Source organism: Mirounga angustirostris, unplaced genomic scaffold, assembly GCF_029215605.1.
Source record: "Mirounga angustirostris isolate CCGP_5_RB_7025 unplaced genomic scaffold, mMirAng1.0.hap1 SCAF_9, whole genome shotgun sequence".
NCBI lineage: Eukaryota > Metazoa > Chordata > Mammalia > Carnivora > Phocidae > Mirounga > Mirounga angustirostris.
This window is the reverse complement of record NW_026991717.1, coordinates 117,870,148-117,890,755: the sequence shown is the minus strand read 5'-3', so window position 1 is coordinate 117,890,755 and position 20,608 is coordinate 117,870,148. Positions and strand designations below refer to the sequence as shown.

General features: G+C 41.4%; 1 protein-coding gene across 1 annotated transcript in view; it reads left to right on the top strand.

Moving 5' to 3' along the window:
• The first annotated feature begins 3,676 nt into the window (after nt 1–3,676).
• The window catches only part of TMED10 (transmembrane p24 trafficking protein 10), a 38,567-nt gene continuing 21,635 nt past the window's right edge, over nt 3,677–20,608 (top strand). Inside the window, exon 1 of the mRNA XM_045901260.2 lies at nt 3,677–4,061. Within this exon, the coding sequence (XP_045757216.1) occupies nt 3,837–4,061 (225 nt within the window). The 5' untranslated portion in view covers nt 3,677–3,836. The remainder of the gene's footprint in view (nt 4,062–20,608) is intronic.

The window sequence follows — 20,608 nt, the reverse complement described above, 5'->3', positions numbered from 1 at the left end:
TCTCTTGGGTGATATAAGAACAGGAGTTTGCATGCTGGACTTGGCCTACCTAGCTGGGGAGTAGTTTGCCAAATCTTGGCTTAGAGAGAAGTAGAAACTGATTGGCATATATTTAGGACACAGAACGGGTAGGACGCGCTGATGAATTGGCTCTGTGTGGGCATGGGGTAAGAGAAAGAGGAAACAAGGACGGCCTCAGTGAAGAAGTATAAGGTGGTGCCATGTACTGAGATGGGGAAGAAGCAGATTTGGGAGTGGGGGGAGAGGGGGAAATTAAGAGTTAAGTATGAGTTGCCTATTAGTCATCCAATTTGGAGATGTCAAGTAGGGAGCCTGATATAGACTCTGGAGTTTAGAGGAGAGGTCAGGGCTGGAAATCCACATTTGGGAGTTATCAGCCTATGGATGCATTTAAAGTCATGGGACTGGATGAGATCACCCCCAAGGGCAGCACAAAGGTTCCAGGAACAGGTCCAGGGGGACTGTAGAAATTAGAGGACCCATAGTAGTCCTTGAAATCACTCTCTGGGTCAAAGAGTATGTCACATGACAAATATTGCCAAATTGCTCTCCAAAAGGATCTTTTTTTTTTTTTTAAAGATTTTATTTATTTATTTGAGAGAGAGAGAATGAGAGAGAGCAAGCACATGAGAGGGGGGAGGGTCAGAGGGAGAAGCAGACTCCCTGCCGAGCAGGGAGCCCGATGCGGGACTCGATCCAGGGACTCCAGGATCATGACCTGAGCCAAAGGCTGTCACTTAACCAACTGAGCCACCCAGGCATCTTCATAGAACCCATCTTGTTTTAGCTAAAACTACACAAGTACACACTGTTAGTGGGACTGTACACACGAATGGGCAGGGACACAGAGTTAGGAAGTCTTGACTGCTTCTGCATTGGAGTGGGGAGCCTCAAGCCACACTGGAGGATAAGGCTGGTTAAAGGAGGCATCGAGAAGGCAGAAGGCAGAAGTGCTTCCAAGGACTTCTGACCACAGAATGGCCCAGCAAGTTTATTACAAATGCAGATTTTTAATAAGAGCTTCTGATTCACTGTCTGGGAGGGGGAGGTGTATTTTAAGCCTGTTCCCTCTCATATCAACGAAAGGTTGAGAAACCTGTGGCTAAGGGATAGTCTGGGTAAAGAGTGTGTCCTGGTACATCTGTTTACCTCCAGGGTCTTGGGAATCTTGGGAACCTGGGTCTGGCTGGGGAAGTTTCAGGCTGATGGGATGTCAAAGACTGTGAGGCTAAGAAGAAACATTTTTTTCTGGTTTTGTGACACATTCCATTTGCTCTCTTTTCCCCACAACAGATGTAAAATGCACCTTCTTTAATGCAGATACAGAGTTTAAAGTCTGGGCTCCCCAGGAGTATCTACTCAGCCCTCTAGGTGCACAGTATACAGGGGAGAATGGTTTGGGGTTTTTTTTCTGTGTTCTTATATGAAAACAATAACACATTTTTCAATTTTAAAAAAAGATACCCATTTTGTTGGCAAAACTGAAATCATACCTACACTTTAGATACGTTATGGATTAAATAAATTTGCGTGAAAACAGCTAAGGAATAATGGAAGGAATTTGCTGTTAGGCCTTTTGCTAGGAGCTAAGGAATCAATCTTGAATTTACTGAGCCTGTATTTATTGTAGACGAGGCCCTATTTTAGATTCAGAAGATAAAGCAGTGGACAAAATAGACAAAAAGCTCTTCCTCTCACAAAACAGATACCCTAGCTAGGGACACAGATTAATAAACACGACAAATAAGTAAAACGTATACTGTATGAAACAGTGGTGAGTGCTATGGAGAAAAATATGAAGGAGGGAAGGGGAACAGGAAATAGGTGGAGGCAGGCTATATGAGAATATAGGACAAGAAAGTACATGTGGGCTGTGACCTAGGAAAGTGAATAAATCTCTCTAAGTCTCAGTTTCTTCATCTGTAAAATAATAAATAATAGCGCCTTCCTGAAGAAGGCTCGGACCCTCAGACTGACTTTGTCACTTTTAAACAATGGGATTTGGGTCTGAAAGCTCTTTGGCCTCTGAGGACCTCAGTTCAGTTTCCCTCATCTGTAAAATGAACAGACTTGCCTAGCCTATGGTGTTTGAAAATGTCAAGCGAGATAATTATGTGAAGATATTTAAAAACATATAAGCTATTATATAAATGTAAGATGGAAATTAAAACACGCACACACATACCCAGGATTTTATGGGTTGCAAATCTTTGGCTGATGGTCAGCAGATCCTAAGGGCTGAGAGTAAACAATGAAGTAGATGACTCCTTGGTACTGATCTCCTGCACTGGCAGGGAAAAGGCCAATGCAAATTATCATGATGTACTGAGTAGACTAGCAGTCTTATCTTAGATCAGGGATAAAATAATCAAACTAAATGATCCTAAAAGGACACCTCATAAAATAATTATTACATGACATTTGTCAAATTTTAAAATGCTTTACAGCTCCTTTATGTTTGTTCTTGTTTTGCTTGTGGGACTTCAGTTCCGGGAGAAGAACTAGATGGGCTGAAAGGAGATATTAAATACTGAACAATCATTTAAATCGCTAAAAGCAGATAGTCCATCTTCTGGGTATTTCTGCAGATGCTCAATGAACACTAATCAAAATAGATGATTCTAAACATAGACTGTTGTGTATTCCTTTTTCATCTTCATATTTTCTTCAGCCCTGAATATTTGACAGCAATAGTGATTTGTTAAATCAATACATGTTAGTATTTATGCATAGTATAGTGTCCGGCACATAGTAGGTACTCAATAAATATTTGTTAAAGAAACACATGAATGATTATAGTGTAAATTTACTTACTACAGACTAGCCTATTTGATCCCTAAGGTGTTTATGCATTTAAAACACACAAATAACTTGACAGCGCTTATCTGGTAAACCGCATCAGCTCCATCTCTTAGACTGAACTAAAACACTGTTTTATTCAATTTAAATACAAAATACAGGGGCGCCGCCTGGCTCAGTGGGTGGGGCAAGCAACACTTTTATCTCAAGAGTTGTGGGTTCGAGCCCTACGTTGGACATAAGAGATTATTTAAAAGTAAAATCTTAAAAAAAATACAAAACCCAAATTCTGTTTTAATGTTACCTAACATAGTAGGCACCTAAGGTTTACTAAATAAGATGCACATTCAGAAGGCCGTCACTTTAGCCCAAATACTCTGCTCAAGTGCATGAACCGGATGCCGCCCAGCTCACATTCACCAGGTAACCCGTATAGCTAATCTGAGATACTGGCCCCGCTCGCCTAATAGCCAAATTGGAGTCTTTCCGCTCAGCCTCTCAAAATTTTCTTCTTAAGTGCTCAAAGTCCCAGTTGTCACTGAGGCTGCAAGATGCTGGGACTGCACATCTGCCTCCGTCGGGAGCACCTTGGCGGCTGGTGGGTGGGCCCTACGAAGGGCCTTGTGGCTGTTTCCTATTGGGGGTTGGTTGCTATGGTATCACCGACCTTAAAAAAAAAACAAAAAACAAAAACTCCCGGGTACTACTTCCGGAAGCTAAAGGAGAATTACTTCCAGGGCTGCCCATACTTGTTACGGCTGACTGAGCGGTCATTAAGCTCAACAAAAATAAAACCTTTGAGGTTACCGTCTAGAAAATCTTATTTAACCACCTTAACTTGTGGATACTGGGTGGTGTCGTATCCTTTCTTCCCTTTCAAAAGACTTATAATATAGCCCTCGTCCATTTGCCAGTCTCCAAAATGGCGCCCACGGCATTAGGTCAGAGGTGAATCACGTGGGCCCTCCCGGTTCCGGCGTGGTAGAGGCCCGAGGGGGTGAACAGTCTCCGGCACCATGTCTGGTTTGTCTGGCCCACCAGCTCAGCGTGGCCCTTGCCCGTTAGCACTGCTGCTTTTACTCCTGCTCGGCCCCAGCTCGGTGCTCGCCATCTCCTTCCATCTGCCCGTAAACTCCCGCAAGTGCCTCCGCGAGGAGATCCACAAGGACCTGCTGGTGACGGGCGCGTACGAGATCACCGACCAGTCTGGGGGCGCTGGCGGCCTGCGAACCCACCTCAAGGTGCGGCAGTGGGCGGCGCGGGGACGGAAGGCCGTAGGCGTCGACTAGGGGAGGCTGAGGATGGGGAGGGGAGCCGGCGGGCGGAGGCCTCGGGGGCGGCCTAGTCTCCCCGAAGCACAAAGGGTGCGCTGTCGAGACCGCCCCCTCACCCCGCTCGTTGGCGTTCGCGGGGCGGGGCCGGGCGCCAATGCCAGGGAACCCTTAGAAGGACCGCGAAGCCTTGGCGGATGTGGTGACAGCTGAGCTGGGGCCGCCTCGACTTTGGGTCGTGGTCGGGCTCTCATACCAGTTGCAGTGTTAGGTATCTTGAACTGTGACTTGTTTCTCCAGAGAAGTCTCTGGGTGTTGAGTATTCGTGGGTATTTTCAGACTGGGACCTGCAGGAAAATCATGGAGGCACTGAAGCTTACTGTAATAATGAAACCTGTTTTTATTGAGCATTAGCTGTGTCAGGTCCTGTGCCACTTTATATGCGATACCATTTAGTTCGTACTGTGCCCTATGAAGTAGGTACTCTTGGCCTCATATTACACCTGAGCAAACTGAGGCTCAAAGACGTGTAGAATAAATTGATGTCAGAGCCGGAATTTTTACTTTGGGAGTTAAGTAAGGTGAAAGAAAAGTACTGCAATTTTATGCTCTCCTTGCTTTTTATTTGTAATTCCTGTGATTGATTAAAGTCGATCGCAAAATGGTCTCAGTCTGTAATACTTTCTTTTATGGTACCCCAGAGTCTGGATTTGGCCAATTTCTATATAAATTTCAGCGATACTCTTGGATGGTGACAACTACTATTATAATGCCAGTTTGGTCCTATTTTGCCATTAGGTTGACCAGCCCGATCTTTGAAATGTTAATGTAACATGATCTTAGTCAAGATTTGATTGTGCGTTATTTATTCGCAATAAGCGTTTTTTTGTTTGTTTTTTTTTAACAAAATGGGTCTTAGACTAAATAGGAAGAAATATTTTAATAGAGCTTAGGGTGTAATAAGACTATAATTTATGTTTAAGGTATTGGAACCCAGTAGTGGTAATAAATGCAATTTATTTATGCTTTATTTGGGAGATACAGACTTTTTATTATTCTCTTCAGGTACCAAACTTCTGTCTGACCAAGAAAGCTGTGATTGTATAATTTTAGAGGTTTAAATAGACGTTTTGGGGGTCATGCTGCTGGCTCCTCAAAGGATATAGTACATAGAATAAGAGAATTTGAGCAATGAGGGAGACTTTACTCTCATCTCCAGTGTTGCCGTTCTGATTTGTATTTCTAATTTGAAATCCTTCAGTGATTCACTATTGCTAATCTGATAAAGTTTAAATTTCCCAACGTGCTCTGTAGTACTCTTTATGATCGGTTTCTGAAGTTTTATATACTTTGTTACTCTCCACTTTGCATTTTATATGAGCCACCCTGAACAATACCCTAAACTCACTTATTTTCATCTTATATTGTAGCTATTTTTCTTTATACCTTATCTTATTAGACTGTTACTATCCCGAGGGCAGGAATTATTTTCATGTTCGTATTTTCCAGAATATCATGCATATGGCCTGCTTCTAGTGAGCACTTACACAGGAAGCATAGTGTAGCTTTATGGCCTCATGGGAATTAATCTGTCTCCAAAGTTGCTGGAGAGACCTCAATAGCAGGAGTCTGTACATCTACACGCTAGCACTCAGTCACCCTCCCCATGTCTGCTCTGTTCTCTTGCTTCTAGTCAGCCTAATTGAACTACTCCTGGGGTCCTAAACCCAAATGCCCACTAGGCAGTCTAAATGAGTGAATTGGCCCAGGTATGTTTAAAAACAGCAGCAGTGACAGGGCGCCTGGGTGGCTCGGTTAAGCGACTGCCTTCGGCTCAGGTCATGATCCTGGAGTCCAGGAATCCAGTCCCACATCGGGCTCCCTGCTCAGCGGGGAGTCTGCTTCTCCCTCTCCTGCTCCTCTCTCTTGTGCTCTCTCTCTCTCTCTCACTCTCTCTCTCAAATAGATAAATAAAATCTTTAAAAAAAAATAAAAACAGCAGCAGTGACAATAAATGGGGGATAACCGGGAGTAGTAGAAACTGTTAATTTGGAGTAGCCAGTACTAATCTCTTGATGTAGACCTTGTTGCCACATTTAATTTTTCATATGAAGTCAGAAATCCAGATTTTGATGTGAAAGCTCCTGATATTTAAATATTACTAATTCAGGGCGCCTGGGTGGCTCAGTCGTTAAGCGTCTGCCTTCGGCTCAGGTCTGGAATCAAGCCCCGCACTGGGCTCCCTGCTCTGCGGGAAGCCTGCTTCTCCCTCTTCCACTCCCCCTGCTTGTGTTCCCTCTCTCACTGTGTCTCCCTCTGTCAAATAAATAGAAAAAATCTTTAGATATGACTAATTCAATTTGGCTTTGGCATTGGTTTGTTCGCAGGTTTTTTTTTTTCCTTTTTTTTTTAAAGTGGGGTCCATTGCCAACGTGGGGCTTCAGCTCTGGACCCTGAGATCAAGAGTCTCATGCTCTACTGACTGAGCCAGCCAGACACCCTGGTTTGTTTGCAGTTTTATAGAGAAGAGTACGGTCAGGCTACTACTGTAAATGCAGTATCCAGATTTAGTAATTATCAGGATGTGGCCACACCTTTTTCATTGGAACTGCCTCTCCCTTCACATTTTATGCTGAATTGTTTTAAAGTAAATCCCAGATATCATGGTATTTCAATCTTGCATACTTCAGCATGAATCTCTTTAAAAATATGAACATAATCACAATGTTATGTGGCTATAATCACACCTTGCAAAACTAACAGTAATGCTAATAGTATACTCAGGTCATATTCAAGTTTCTCCACTTGTCTCAGAAATATATTTTTAAATTAATTTGTTGTATCTCTCTCAGGTCCCTTTAATTTAGAGCAATTCACTCAGCCTCCTTTTTTTTTTAATGCTTGCAGTTGTATTGTTAGAGTCAATTGTCTGTAAAGAATGTCCTACACTGTGGATTTGTCTGTTTACTTCCTTGAGGTATCGTTTAAACAGTTCCTCCATATTTCTTGTAAAAGGAATCAGTTGTAAAGATGTAATTAGATTCAGGTTTATCTTTTGGGTGAGAGTACTTCATGTGGCATCATGGCAGAGCACACAGTACTTTTCATGCCTCTTAGTGCTAAGATTGATTGGTGGGTTCACGTATGCGTTAGTGGCCTACTGCTGCTAGAACGAATTATGACAAACTCAGTAACTTAAAACAGGGCTCATTTATCTAAAATCAAGGTGTCAACAAGGCAGTGTTGTTTCTGAAGACTCTAGGGGAAAATCTGTTTCCTTGCCTTTTCCAGGGTCTAGACCACCTGCATCCTTTAGTTGGTGACCCCTTCCTGCATCCTCAAAGCCAGTAATTAGTATCTCTAAATCTTTCTTTCTCTCCCTCTTTCCCACCCCTCCCTCTCTCCTCTGCTTCTCTCTTTCTTTTATAAGGACCCTTGTGATAATCTCCTTATCTCAGTCTCTAATCACACTTGCAAAACCCCTTTTGCCATGTAACGTAACTGTTCTAAAGATTAGGATGTGGACATCTTTGGAGAGATGGGCAGTATTCTACCTACCAAGGTGGTGACAGCCCAAAGCCTCCATTGTAAAGCTTCTTATCGATCTTTTTACCTATCAGTCCATTGATAACTGCTGTGTGAATTTATTGTTTCATTAAGGTTGTGTAATGACGATTTTCTAATTTTGTTATTCCTTCTGTATTTATTAGTTGGAATTCTTTTTTTTCTTTTTAAAGATTTTATTTATTTGAGAGAGAGAGCGCGCATGAGCAGTGGAGAGAGGGAGAAGCAGACTGCCCACTGAGCAGGAAGCCTGACTTGGGGCTCAATCCCAGGACCTGGAGATCATGACCTGAGCTGAAGGCAAATACTTAACTGACTGAGCCACCCAGGCTCCTGTTAGCTGTCTTAAAGAATTCATCGATTTTTTTTAAAGATTTATTTATTTATTTTTAGAGAGCAAGAGCGAGCACACGTGCATGACAAGCAGGGAGAGGGAGAGAGAATCACAAGGAGACTCCCTGCTGAGCATGGAGCCCAGCACAGATCTTGATCCCAGGACCCAAGATCATGAGCTGAGCCAAAATCAAGAGTCAGATGCTCAACCTGCTGAGCTACCCAGGCGCCCCAAGAATTCATCAGTTTTTTTTTTTAAAGATTGTATTTATTTATTTAACAGAGAGAGAGAGAGAGAGCACAAGTAGGCAGAGCACAAGCAGAGGCAGAGGGAGGAGCAGGCTCTCCCCTGAGCAGGGAGCCCGATGTGGGGCTCGATCCCAGGACCCCGGGATCATGACCTGAGCCGAAGGCAACGGCTTAACCGACTGAGCCACCCAGGTGCCCCAAGAATTCATCAATTTTTAAGACCATTTGGTTACCCTAAAATTTATAGGATAAACACAGAATTCATTCCTTCTTGACAGTTTTCAGAGTGAGATTGTTGCCCTTGTCATTTCCGATGTAGTCTGAAGAAGGTTGTTTTTTTTTTTAAGATTTATTTATTTATGTTAGAGAGCGAGCAGGGGCAAGGGCAGAGGGAGAGAAGCAGACTCCCTGCTAAGCACAGAGCCCAACACACGGCTTGATCTCAAGACCCTGAGATCATGACCTGAGCCGAAATCAAGAGTCGGACTCTCAACTGACTGACCTAGGTGCCCCAGGTTTTTATTTTGTTTTATTTTAAGTATTACACTGAAATCTTTTTTTGTTATTGTCATTGTTTTTATCAGTTGCGTTCTTTCTTTATACTCAGGTGTCCCTTTGACTCCTGTATCCTTTTGACAACAACCCCATTAGGGTTTGATAGCTTCCCTGTTTTGTGGAACAGGGTATCCTAGGCTCATCTTTTGTTTGTCCAACCCCTGACCTGGAAGCAGTTATTCCTTCAAGGCGTTCTGGTCCATTTTGTGGGGAATAGTATTTTAGAGACCGCAAGCTGGGTGTCATTTTAAAAAATTTGATATTCTGTGCAGGCCACAGAACATTTTTGTGGGCTTGATCCAGTCCCTTATCATAGTTTGCAACCTTTTTCATAGCATCTCTTCACTTTCTCTTACCTTTTGACCACTCATGTCCCAAACTGCTCAAGGATTCTCTTTGTACATCATTTCTGCTTCTGAAGTACACCTCTTGAGTGAGAGAATCTGATTGGTTTAACTCTTTTTATGTGTCAGGCCACATTCTAGGTTTCTTACAGCCTATTGATGTCTTCTCTTTGGTCATTTGTCCACCCTTGGTTCAAGCAGCATTTGGGTTGAGGTTAAGAGGGGGGCTGGAGGCTTTCTGAAGTGCAAAACCTAGCCAACTGGACTTGATGTTTTGTTGTTGCTCTGAATGAGGCAGTCTCTTTCATAAGGATTTTTGTGAATGTAGTTGAGCAGAGACTATGTCTCATCATTGAAATGCCTGTCTAATACAGTGCCTGGCACATAGTGCATAGTAGGACTTCAACATAAAGAGTTAATGAACAAATGAATTGGCAGTGTCCTAGCCTTATCTCTAATTTTTTTCTCCTCTTTCTCCCTCTTCACTTTTCTCCCACTCCTGACTCTCACCATACTGAACCCCATGAATTCCTTGAATACAGTGTTCTCTTAATCTAGACTGGTGTTTGCCTGTACACCCCTCCTATGTGTTTCCATTATAACCTGTTTGACATGGCACTTTTGATGTAGTATGGTGCTTATTTTGTGAAGTCTAATGTCTCATTCATCTTTGTGTCTTAAGTTTAAGTACTGTGTACTTATTGTTGTACAGCTGAATTAAATATATTAGTCATATTAAATAGAAGTCCTTATTAAATAGAAGTATAGTGGAAAGAACCTGGATCTGGAGTCAGACAAATTTGAGTTCAAATCTCAACAGCTTCACCACTTAAAGGGTATATGGTCTTGAGGGAATTACTTAACTCTTCTCCTTGGGTCTCTGATCTGTAAGATGGGGATGATAGATCTCATAGAATTGTTGGAAGGACTAATTGAGGTGGTTCTTCATTATTCAGGGAATAGGTCATATATATGAGTATTCTTTTGTTTCCTCTCTACTGAATGAAAATTGAATTGCTAATCTGACTCCCCTGTTTTATGTCATTGTGGTGACCTGATAAAGTATAATATGAGAATTCTGAGGATTTTGTTTGTGATTCTCCTATTCATGCAAGAAATATTTTAATATTTAGTATATGCCAGACCTAGCTGGGGAAATGGGGATGAACAGCAGACAAGGTCCTTGAGCTCAACTGGCGAACAAAAACAAGTTCAAAAAATACACACAATTGCAGGTAGTGATAAGTACTATAAAGAAAAATCAAACAGAAGTGGGTAGGGAGTGACTGAAGGGTAAAGAGTATTTGAGTGGTCAGGGAAGGCCTTTCTGAACAGAGAAATGGATTGAAATGATGGGCGGGACTCTACTGCTAAGATTTCTGCTTCAGGCCTGTATTATGTGTTTTGTGTTGGGATTTCCAGTGAATTTATCCCATATAGCCAATCCCTGTTCTTTTCACAAAGTGAGGCTAACTTAGGTTAAGTAGTATCAGATTTAAAGACTTTGCTACACGAAATTGAAACAGAAGTATTGACTCATCATTTATAGTGAATGTATACATTTTCTTCATTGTTTCAGGTCCATAAAAAGCCTCTTGTAGGGGCTCAGAATCTCAACTCTGTTGATTTTTTAATTGAAAACCACATTTTCTTTTCTTTCTTTTTTTTTTAAAGATTTTATTTATTTATTTGAGACAGAGAGAATGAGAGACAGAGAGCATGAGAGGGAGGAGGGTCAGAGGGAGAAGCAGACTCCCTGCCGAGCAGGGAGCCCGATGCGGGACTCGATCCCGGGACTCCAGGATCATGACCTGAGCCGGAGGCAGTCGCTTAACCAACTGAGCCACCCAGGCGCCCTGAAAACCACATTTTCATTAAGACTAGATGATATCATAATAGTTTAATAAGCTCCAGTACCATTTATTAGTTAGAATGCTTGTTAATAGTGGAAATTGGAGGATGAATTAGTTTTAGGGGATGAGATGAGTTGTTGCCTAAGGGCGATTTATACTTTAGAAATAGATTACAGAGAGAGAAAAGCAGTTGTGAGCAGTTGTCCTAATCATCACCCAAAAGAAAAGAAAAGCTTAATGGTGATAACTGAAATGATTTATGCTTTTTTATAGCCTCTTCCAAATAATATAATCAGTCTAACTTTTTTTCATTGTCATTTTTCAAGAGTGCTAATGCTAATTAACAATTCAGTTTGCTAAGTGCAATTATTTTTCCCTGGACATTATATCCAGTTGTGGTGCCACTCTCTCCCAACTAGCTTATAGAAAGCCAAACAGATCATTTGAAGAGTTCAGCCTTGAGTCATAGGCCTATCACAGTTTAAGCCTAAAAATTATCAAGGAGCATCTTGGCAGCTGGGAAACCATTGGCTTTTAACTTTTTTTTTGCCCACTGAAAGCTCTGGAAGGATTTGTGTGTGTGTGCGCACACATGCACACATATATGCTATAGTTTTGAGATTCTTTTATTTAGAACAGTTACTTCGGTTTATTACTGGCATCTGTAGTGAGAGCTGATCTTTTTCTATTGGGAAAAATCTGTCTCTTTCAAATTGACATTTGATGTGACTATTGTCCAATGGGTTAGAAACAGTTCAATCAGTAGGTGGTTTAGTACAGAAGGCTAATTGATACATTAACATTTGATAGTATTAAAAGCTAGTTTCTTTTTGTATCATATATAAGATTTCTGACCTTGTGTTTCCTTCTCTGTAAAAGTTAAACAGTATGTTACTTCATTTAAATCTCTCTTATTGGGTGAACAGTTGCCTGCAGCCTTCTGTTTTGAACTGATGTAGAGAAGAGGGCTGCTTAGAAATTGAAATGGCTATTCCATGTCTTTATGATGACTTCTGAAGACTGAGCCTAGTTTCTAGGAAAATGGAACAGATTTATGAAGGTAATCCAGCAGAGTACAGTGACTTCTCTGCTGTTTCTTGTGTGAATTGCTGACTGGTGGTTGATCTGAGCCATTGCCCCCATATGCATACTCAGCCTGGCAGTCTGGACAGTAGAGCCCTCTGTGAAATCAGCTAGCTGGCCACAGACCAGAATTTGGACTCCTAAACAAGCCTCCGACTTGAGGGAGGTTGATGTCATCTGCTTTATCCTGTGCCCCCAACCTCATTGTTCAACGTAACGTGTGGGAAATCAAGGGACTAGTTGTTAAGAAAGAACAAGGCTTTGTTTGTGCCTAAAAGGGTCACGCTGGAGGTTTTTACCGTAAATAACTTTGGAACAGTATGAAAAAAAACATTTGATCTGGCTTCACCCCCGCAGTAGTATTGTTAGGGCAGCAACTGGTCTTTTCGTTCTCATTCCCCTCCCTTCCTCCCTCTCTTTCTTCCTTTCTTCTTCCCAACTCCTCCCCCTCCCCCCACCCAGTCAAGCATGACGTTTTGCCTGTGTTGAGTTAATGTAACAAATGTTGATAGAAGCAGGAGGAGAGCATCTATCCATTACCATACCCAGTGCCTGGAAATTTTCCATTTCTGGTTTTCAACACTACTTCTTCTTCTTCTTTTCTTTTTAAGATTTTATTTATTTATTTGACACAGAGAGAGCACAAGCAGGCAGAGCAGCAGGCAGAGGGAGAGGGAGAAGTAGGCTCCCCGCTGAGCAAGGAACCCGATGCGGAACTCGATCCCAGGACCCCGGGATCATGACCTGAGCCAAAGGCAGATACTTAACCGACATCCCAAATAAAATCTTTAAAAAAAAAAGAAGGGGCGCCTGGGTGGCTCCGTCGGTTAAGTATCTGCCTTTGGCTCAGGTCATGATCCCGGGGTCCTGGGATCGAGTTCCGCATCGGGTTCCTTGCTCAGCGGGGAGCCTACTTCTCCCTCTGCCTGCTGCTCTCTGCCTGCTTGTGCTCTCGTGTGTGTGCTCTCTCTGACAAATAAATTTTAAAATCTTAGATTTTATTTATTCATTTATTTTAGCAGGGGACAGAGGGAGAGAATCTCAAGCAGACTCCCTGCTGAGTGCAGAGCCTGATGTAGCTCAATCTCAGGACCCTGAGATCACGACCTGAGCCGAAACCAAGAGTCAGATGCTTAACCTACTGAGCCACCCAGGTGCCCCAAGTTTCAACACTTCGACAAGCCTCCTCAAGCAATACTTCTGTGCTGTGCTATGTCATTGTTGAATTGTGTTGGAAATTTGAAAGAATTAAGAGTTGCTAAATGCTGCTTATAGCCTTTCTAAGTTTGACTTTGTTCTGGGTATAATGTAGCTGTGATCCCCTGATTTCAGGGATGCAGTTGGTAGACTCGGTTGGTACTTGCTCTTGTTTGAAAGATCAGGGTAAATTAATGTTTTGCCCATTATACATAGTTTCTAGGCCATCAGTTACCCTTGTTCTTCAAGTTTGAAAACAGTGGTGACTTGTGGTAGCTTACCTTTCTTCTTATGATGTGAGATGATGAAATGTCTGTGTGATGAGATGAAGTGAGGTGAATGACGTAGACATTGTGAAGTAGCATTAGGCTAGTACTGATCTTCTGAACATACATCTGAAGGAGGATCATCTGCTTCCATACCGCAGTGGGCTACAGGTAACTGGAACCACAGAAAGTGAAACCAAGGATATGGGAAGACTACTGTACTATTTTTCTAGTCTAAAACTACAGCATCTTCAGTGATTTGGTGTTCTTTCTCATTTTTTATGTCTTAGGGTAATAGACCCCATGGCTCAAGATTCACTCATGAACTTTTACCAAAAGAAGGGTATAGGCCTACAACCCCTAATCATGCACACGCAATACTCTCTTCTCCCCTCCTTGCCAGTGTTGGGTCCTGCATGTAGATTATTACTTATCAGGTTAAAAAACACATGCAGGAAATGCTGGGGTCCTCTTGTATTTCTTACTATCTGGTGTTAGCAGCTAAAAGGTATCATTGAACACCTGCTTGGTTAGACATTTTGTATCCCTTCAGTTTCTAAATCTTGCTGCTGTTTCCTTGAAAGTTTACCTTTTTGTCTTTCTGTTTCTATGTAGTAACCATTTGGCTCTAATTATCCCTGGGTTTAGTCATTGTAGTGTATTTTATGTAATTTGCCATCCATTAGAACTATTAGGTTGGAAGTATGGTTAGTGACCTAAATGTTTATGGAGTTCTGAATTGTTACTAACAAATAGTTACCATAATAATGCTAACAACAATGATGATACTAGTAACACTTAATGAGTGCTTGCCATGTGCCAGACACTGTTCTAGGCACTTTACTTGTATTAACTTTAATCCTCACAATAACCTCATAAAGTGTGTGCTATTGTCCTTATTTTACATATGAGGAACAGAGAGGTTAAGGAATATACCCCAAACTTCACAGCTAGTAAGTGACACAATTGTGATTTGAACACAGACCTGAGGTCTGACTCTAGAACATTCAGTCTCTTATACTGTGCTGTCTCTCAAAGGGAGAAGAGAATAGGTGTTTCTGTTTCAGTTCATTTTTATCAGTGTACAGAGCTTCTACAAGGGACCTGATGTTTCTAAATTCCTGAGTTAGTCATTCAAGAGCTACAAAGGTTGATAGTTGTCCTTAAAATAATATGTACACATTATATACTCAAATGTTATACTACAGACTGATTGTAAACCTGAGGAAGACAGTGCAAGAAGGAGCCCATTTGAAAGAAATTACATCTTCAGATTTTCACCAGCTACACCAAAGCTGAAAGCTAATTGACTTCTGCTGCTATGGTAGGCCTCCTGGAAAAGAAGTGGTTTTGTTCGTTTGTTTGTTGTTTTTTAAGATTTTCATCGACCGGTGGGGTATGGAGCTGATTGAGCAAGTGAAAGCAGTGTGTGGTCTGTACCAGTACAAAGACAGACTTGCCATCTTCCCCATGCATCATATGTTATTTTACAGGAATAAGTATAGACTTTGTCCAAAGTAACTATTTGTATATACCTCAAAAAAGTTTATGAAAATGCTTGATGCAGGGTGCCTGGGTGGCTCAGTCTGTTAATCATCCAACTCTTGATTTCCACTCAGGTCATGATCTCAGGGTTGTGGGATTGAGCCCCACATCGGGCTCTGCTCAGCATGGAGTCTGCTTGAGATTCTCTCTCTCCCTCTCCCCCTCCCCCTCCCCCTGCTTGCATGTGCTCTCAACCAATCAATCAGTAAGAATCTTAAAAAAAAAACCCTATAATTAAAAAAAAAAAGATGCTTGATGCCTGCTTGGCTCTGAGTAGACCGTAAATTTCTTGAGAATCTGGAGAGATGTGTGTGTATATATGCATTTGATTTCATCTTTCTGAATACTATTTTTTAAACTAACTTTTAATTTCAGAACAGTTTTAGATTTGCAGAAAAAATTAAGATAGTACAGCTCCCATATTCCCCACAGCCAGTTTCCCCTACTGTTAACATTTTACATTAATATATTTGTCACAGTGAATGAGCCAGTATTGTTACATTATTATTGACTAAAGTCCATATTTATTCAGATTTCCTTAGTTTTCATTTAATGTCCTTTCTGTTCCAGGATCCCATCCAAGATATATTACATTTAGTCATGTCTCTTTAGACTCCTCTAGATTATGACAGTTTCTCAGATTTTCTTGTTTTTGACAACCTTGTGAGTTTAGAGGAATATTGGTCAAGTATTTTGTAGGATACCTCTCTATTGGGATTTGTCTGATGTTTTCTTAATGATAATTTGGGATTATGGGTTTTGGGGAGGAAGCCCACAGGTAAAGTGCCATTTTCATTACATCATATTAAGGGAGCATGCTATCAACATGATTTATCATTGTTGCTATTGACCTTGATCATCTGGCTGAGGCAGTGTTGGTTAGGTTTTTCCACTGGAAAGTTAACTTTTGTCCCCCTTCCCATACTGTACTCTTTGGAAGGAAATCACTGTGTGCAGCCCACAGTTCAGGAGTGAGGAGGTTTGCTTAGTCCCAGTCTTCTTGAGGGTGCCGTTTTCTACATAAATTATTTGAGTTTTCTGTATGGGAGACTTGTTTCTTCTCCTTTGTTTAATCCTTTGTATCAGTATGGATTTGTGGATATTTATTTTATACTTACACTTTGGATTACAGTCAAATACTATTTTGTTCCTCAAATTGTTTCAGCTTTGGCTATTGGAAGCTCCTTATTTGGCTTCTATGTCCCTTTGACATACCCTCATTCTTGTTTTTTGTTTTGTTTCTGAACACATCCTTAATTTCTGGCACTACAAAATGTTGCAGGCTCATCTTGTATAACTTTCTGCCTCAATCCTAGGACCAACCATTTCTCCAAGAATCCCTGGTTCCTTTTATTGGAGAATGGTATTAAAAACTGAGATCTGGGTAGATAATATTATTTTTAAGACCTGTCTTCCTGGCCTTTTCTTTCTTTTTTTTTTTTTAACACACTTGCGATTTCAGCAAGTGGCCAAAAGTAGTCCCAGCCTTCTTGGAACTTTAGTAAGTCTGGGAATTCTGTGAGGTGTAAGAAGAGAGGTGGGATTAGGAGAGAGATGGTAGTGCTAAAGGGCAGAGAATCAGGGCACTGGAGCCTTTGTCTAGATCCTTCAGGGCCCACCTCTGCATTAGGTCAGGCACATCATTATAGAGGAGCACTAAAAACACTCATTCGAGCTTTGTATCTTTAGCAAGGCCACAGTTGAATTTGGAGAGTCTAATATTGGTCACAGTCCTTGTAAAAGGACCTTCCTGATATATTGTTCTTCGTGTCTAGTTCCAGGAAAATTATCTCTGAAGGTAAATTTGTGAGCTTTCATCAGAAAACAAATGATGTATAACCAACTTGGTTCTCTCTGTAGTCTTTTAATGTTGGCTTCCAGAAAACTTAGTCAAATATACTGTGTGCATATCATTTGCTCAGTTCAGGTTCTTGATAGTACCTATTTGTTTCTTCCTCCAGGTGACCTCTATATTCTTTTAATCCTAATTGCTTTATTTACCTGGTTTGGGCCTAAGCTGCTGCTTTTTTTTTTTTTTTTAAGATTTTATTTATTTGAGAGAGAGTGAAAGAGCATGAGCAGGGGAGGGGGTAGAGGGAGAGAGGGAGATGCAGACTCCCCACTGAGCAGGGAGCCCGATGTAGGACTCAGTCCCAGGACCCTGGGATCATGACCTGAGCCAAAGGCAGAGCTTAACCGCTTAACTGACTGAGCCACTCAGGAGGCCTTGGCCTAAGCTTCTTAAAGATCCTTTTCAAGTAGGCAGGGTATTATCTTGACTGTTTCATAGAAGAAATGGGAGCAGGCTTCCATAGAAGAAATAGGAGTAGGACCTACTCAAGAACCTGTTTTCTGGCTGCTGCCTAGAATGGTCAAGAGAATCCAATTCTAAATGAGTTTATTTTCCCAGTGACATGTATTTTCACTTATTTGACAGTTTCAGTGTGAGTATTCACATATTCTTGACATCAGCTACTCTGCTTATACAATTAACACTTTTTCCTTACTAAGTTGTGAACTTGGTTTGCTTTTCAGAAGGTGTTATCTAGAACAAATCTGTATTACTTCCTATTCCTTGATGTCATATGAGCAAATTTTAATGGTTTCATATTACCTTTGTTTAATTAAGAACTTTATAATAAATATTACAAGTGTTTATTGTTTAAAGAGAAGTACTCTTTTAAGGACTTGCTGTTACAGGAGGTAAAAGTGGCAGTTATTTATCATAATACCAAAGTACTTTAGTAGAATTTAAGAAGAAAAAATAGAATCTCTCAATTCTTGAGAAACCAGATGATCTTTTAAGGTGATCTGTAATTAGAACATTTTTATTAGAGGAAATTTAAAACCATCATTTCAACCTTTTAGATTTTGCCAGCTCTGGCTAGTCATGAGCTTGGCTCAGTTTTCTACTTCTTAATTTTAGCTACCTGCTGATTTATGTAATTATGTTGGGGTTAGTGCATGTGATTTTTTTTTTTTTTTATTTTTTTAGATCAATGGCTTGGGTTACACACACAAAGATCAATGACTTACCTCCTAAATAGCTGCAAAGTTATGAACTACATGGGAAACCTACTGATTCTTAGAAAAATTCTAGGATCTCAGAATGCCTAGCAGTTCTTAGGAGCCTAAAATGAAAGTTAAGTTGTCATGTTGCCTGCCTGGATTTCCAGATATCTGGATAAACAACCCTCATATAGTTGTGTCAACTGAAGGTCATGGGGAATATAGAAATGTGAAGGCCCTTAGGGAATTGTGGTCATTATCACACACTTTTGGGGAGTAAATTTCATGCTAATAAAAGGTGTTGGCAGTGATGGGTCCTTTGCCTTCAGCCTCTTGTAAAGCATTTGAGTCTTTGACCTAGGATGAATCTTTAATACATTTTCTTTCAGATGTCATGGAAAGATGTCATCTTTCAGATGTCCCTTCACCAAAGCAAGTGATTCTACCATAATTGTAGTTACTCAGTACAATGTAGCAAGGGATAATTTAAGCAATTTTTACTCCTTCTGAGTACCAGAGACTTTCCGAAAAACATGGCAGACTTCTTAATTCATTTTGCGAAGTGCTCATTGGAGGATTTTGCTAATGCCTTAATAAGAGTTTTCTATTTTTAAAGATTTTTTAAATTTAAATTTTATTTTTTTTTAAGATTTTATTTATTTATTTGACAGAGAGAGACAAAGTGAGAGAAGGAACACAAGCAGGGGGAGTGGGAGAGGGAGAAACAGGCTTCCCGCTGAGCGGGGAGCCCAATGCGGGGCTCGATCCCAGGACTCTGGGATCATGACCTGAGCCGAAGGCAGACACTTAACGACAGGGCCACCCAGGCGCCCCAAGATTTTTTATTTTCTAAGTGATGTCTACACCCAACGTGAGGCTCAAACCCATAACCCTGAGATCAAGAGTTGCACGCTCCACTGACTGAGTCAGCCAGGTGCCCCTTAATAAGACTTTTCTGACTTAAATCTAGGCTTTTGTTGTCATCTAGAGAGGCTCCTGTCCTTAAATTAGTAAATTTTGAAAAGTTTTTGTCTAGGGGCTCCTGGGTGGCTCAGTCTGCCTTCAGCTCAGGTCATGATCCTGGGGTCCTGGGATCGAGCCCTGCATCGGGCTACCTGCCCGGCGGGGAACTTGCTTCTCCCTCTCCCTCTGCCTGCTGCTCCCCCTGCTTGTGCTTGCTTGCTCTCTCTCTGTCTCTGTCAAATAAATACATAAAATACTTAAAAATTTTTTATCTGTCCCTCTATCTATCTATTTGAGAGAGTGTGGGCACATGCAGGAGCATGGGGAGGGGCAGAGTGAGAGGGGGAGGGAGAGAATCCCAGGTAGACTCCCTGCTGAGTGTGGAGTCCATCGCAGGGCTTGATCCCACAGCCCTGAGACCATGACCTAAGCTGAAACCGAGAGTCATATGCTCAACCGACTGAGCCACCCAGGCGCCCCGGGTGGTTTTTCCCAGGTCCTTGCCTGACTGTGGAGATGATGACATCTTTGATGACTATTCAGTGCTGTATTCTTTTTTTTTTTTTTTTAAAGATTTTTTATTTATTTATTTGAGAGAGAGAGAATGAGAGACAGAGAGCATGAGAGGGAGGAGGGTCAGAGGGAGAAGCAGACTCCCTGCCGAGCAGGGAGCCCGATGCGGGACTCGATCCCGGGACTCCAGGATCATGACCCAAGCCGAAGGCAGTCGCTTAACCAATGGAGCCACCCAGGCGCCCTCAGTGCTGTATTCTTGATGCCATTCCTTGCTGTCCTCTACTGGTTTCATTTACAGTAAACATTTCTAACGATTTGTAATCCTCTCCTTCTGCTTTACAGATTAAATTAGGGGTGCCTGGCTGGCTCAGACGATAGAGCATATGTGACTCTTGATCTTGGGGTTGTAAGTTTGAGCCCCACATTGGGTGTAGTGAATGCTTAAAATCTTTTTAGGGGCAGGGAAAAAAATAAAAATAAAAAATAAAATTTTTTTTTAAAGAATTAAACTAGTGTGGTGAGCAAATCTGGAAGCTTATTTTTACCCAAATATGCCTTGGAGAAGTTCTACCTTTTCTGCAACTTTATTCATAGGAGTTAAACCTAAGTTAGAGTTTTTAGGTCAGCTTGGAATGTGAAAATATGTTATTCCTGCAATCTACCTTTTTGAACTTCCTCCTTGCTCTTAAGAATTGTCGTTGTGCTTTTGGGGGCTAGGGAGTGGGGATGTGTGAGTATCTGATTGGTGAACAGATTCTGAATAAAGGAAGAGTGACACCATACTGGTGACTACATGTTACTTTGAAATTTTATTAGTTCCCGGACTTTTTGCCCTATAATATGTGTGTGTTCAAGGCTCTAAAGAAGTCTGTTCTTAAGCCTTTTCTTTTAATTGATTCAGAAAAAGTTTCACATGAACAAGAGGCCTTTAGGAATCTTCAGGGCTAAATATTCCTTCCCCCTTGCAGATTATTTAGTTATTGCTGACTTCAGGGCCTCTCCCTTGTGAGTGCCTGCTAACCCCTCCACGGTGGAGAATG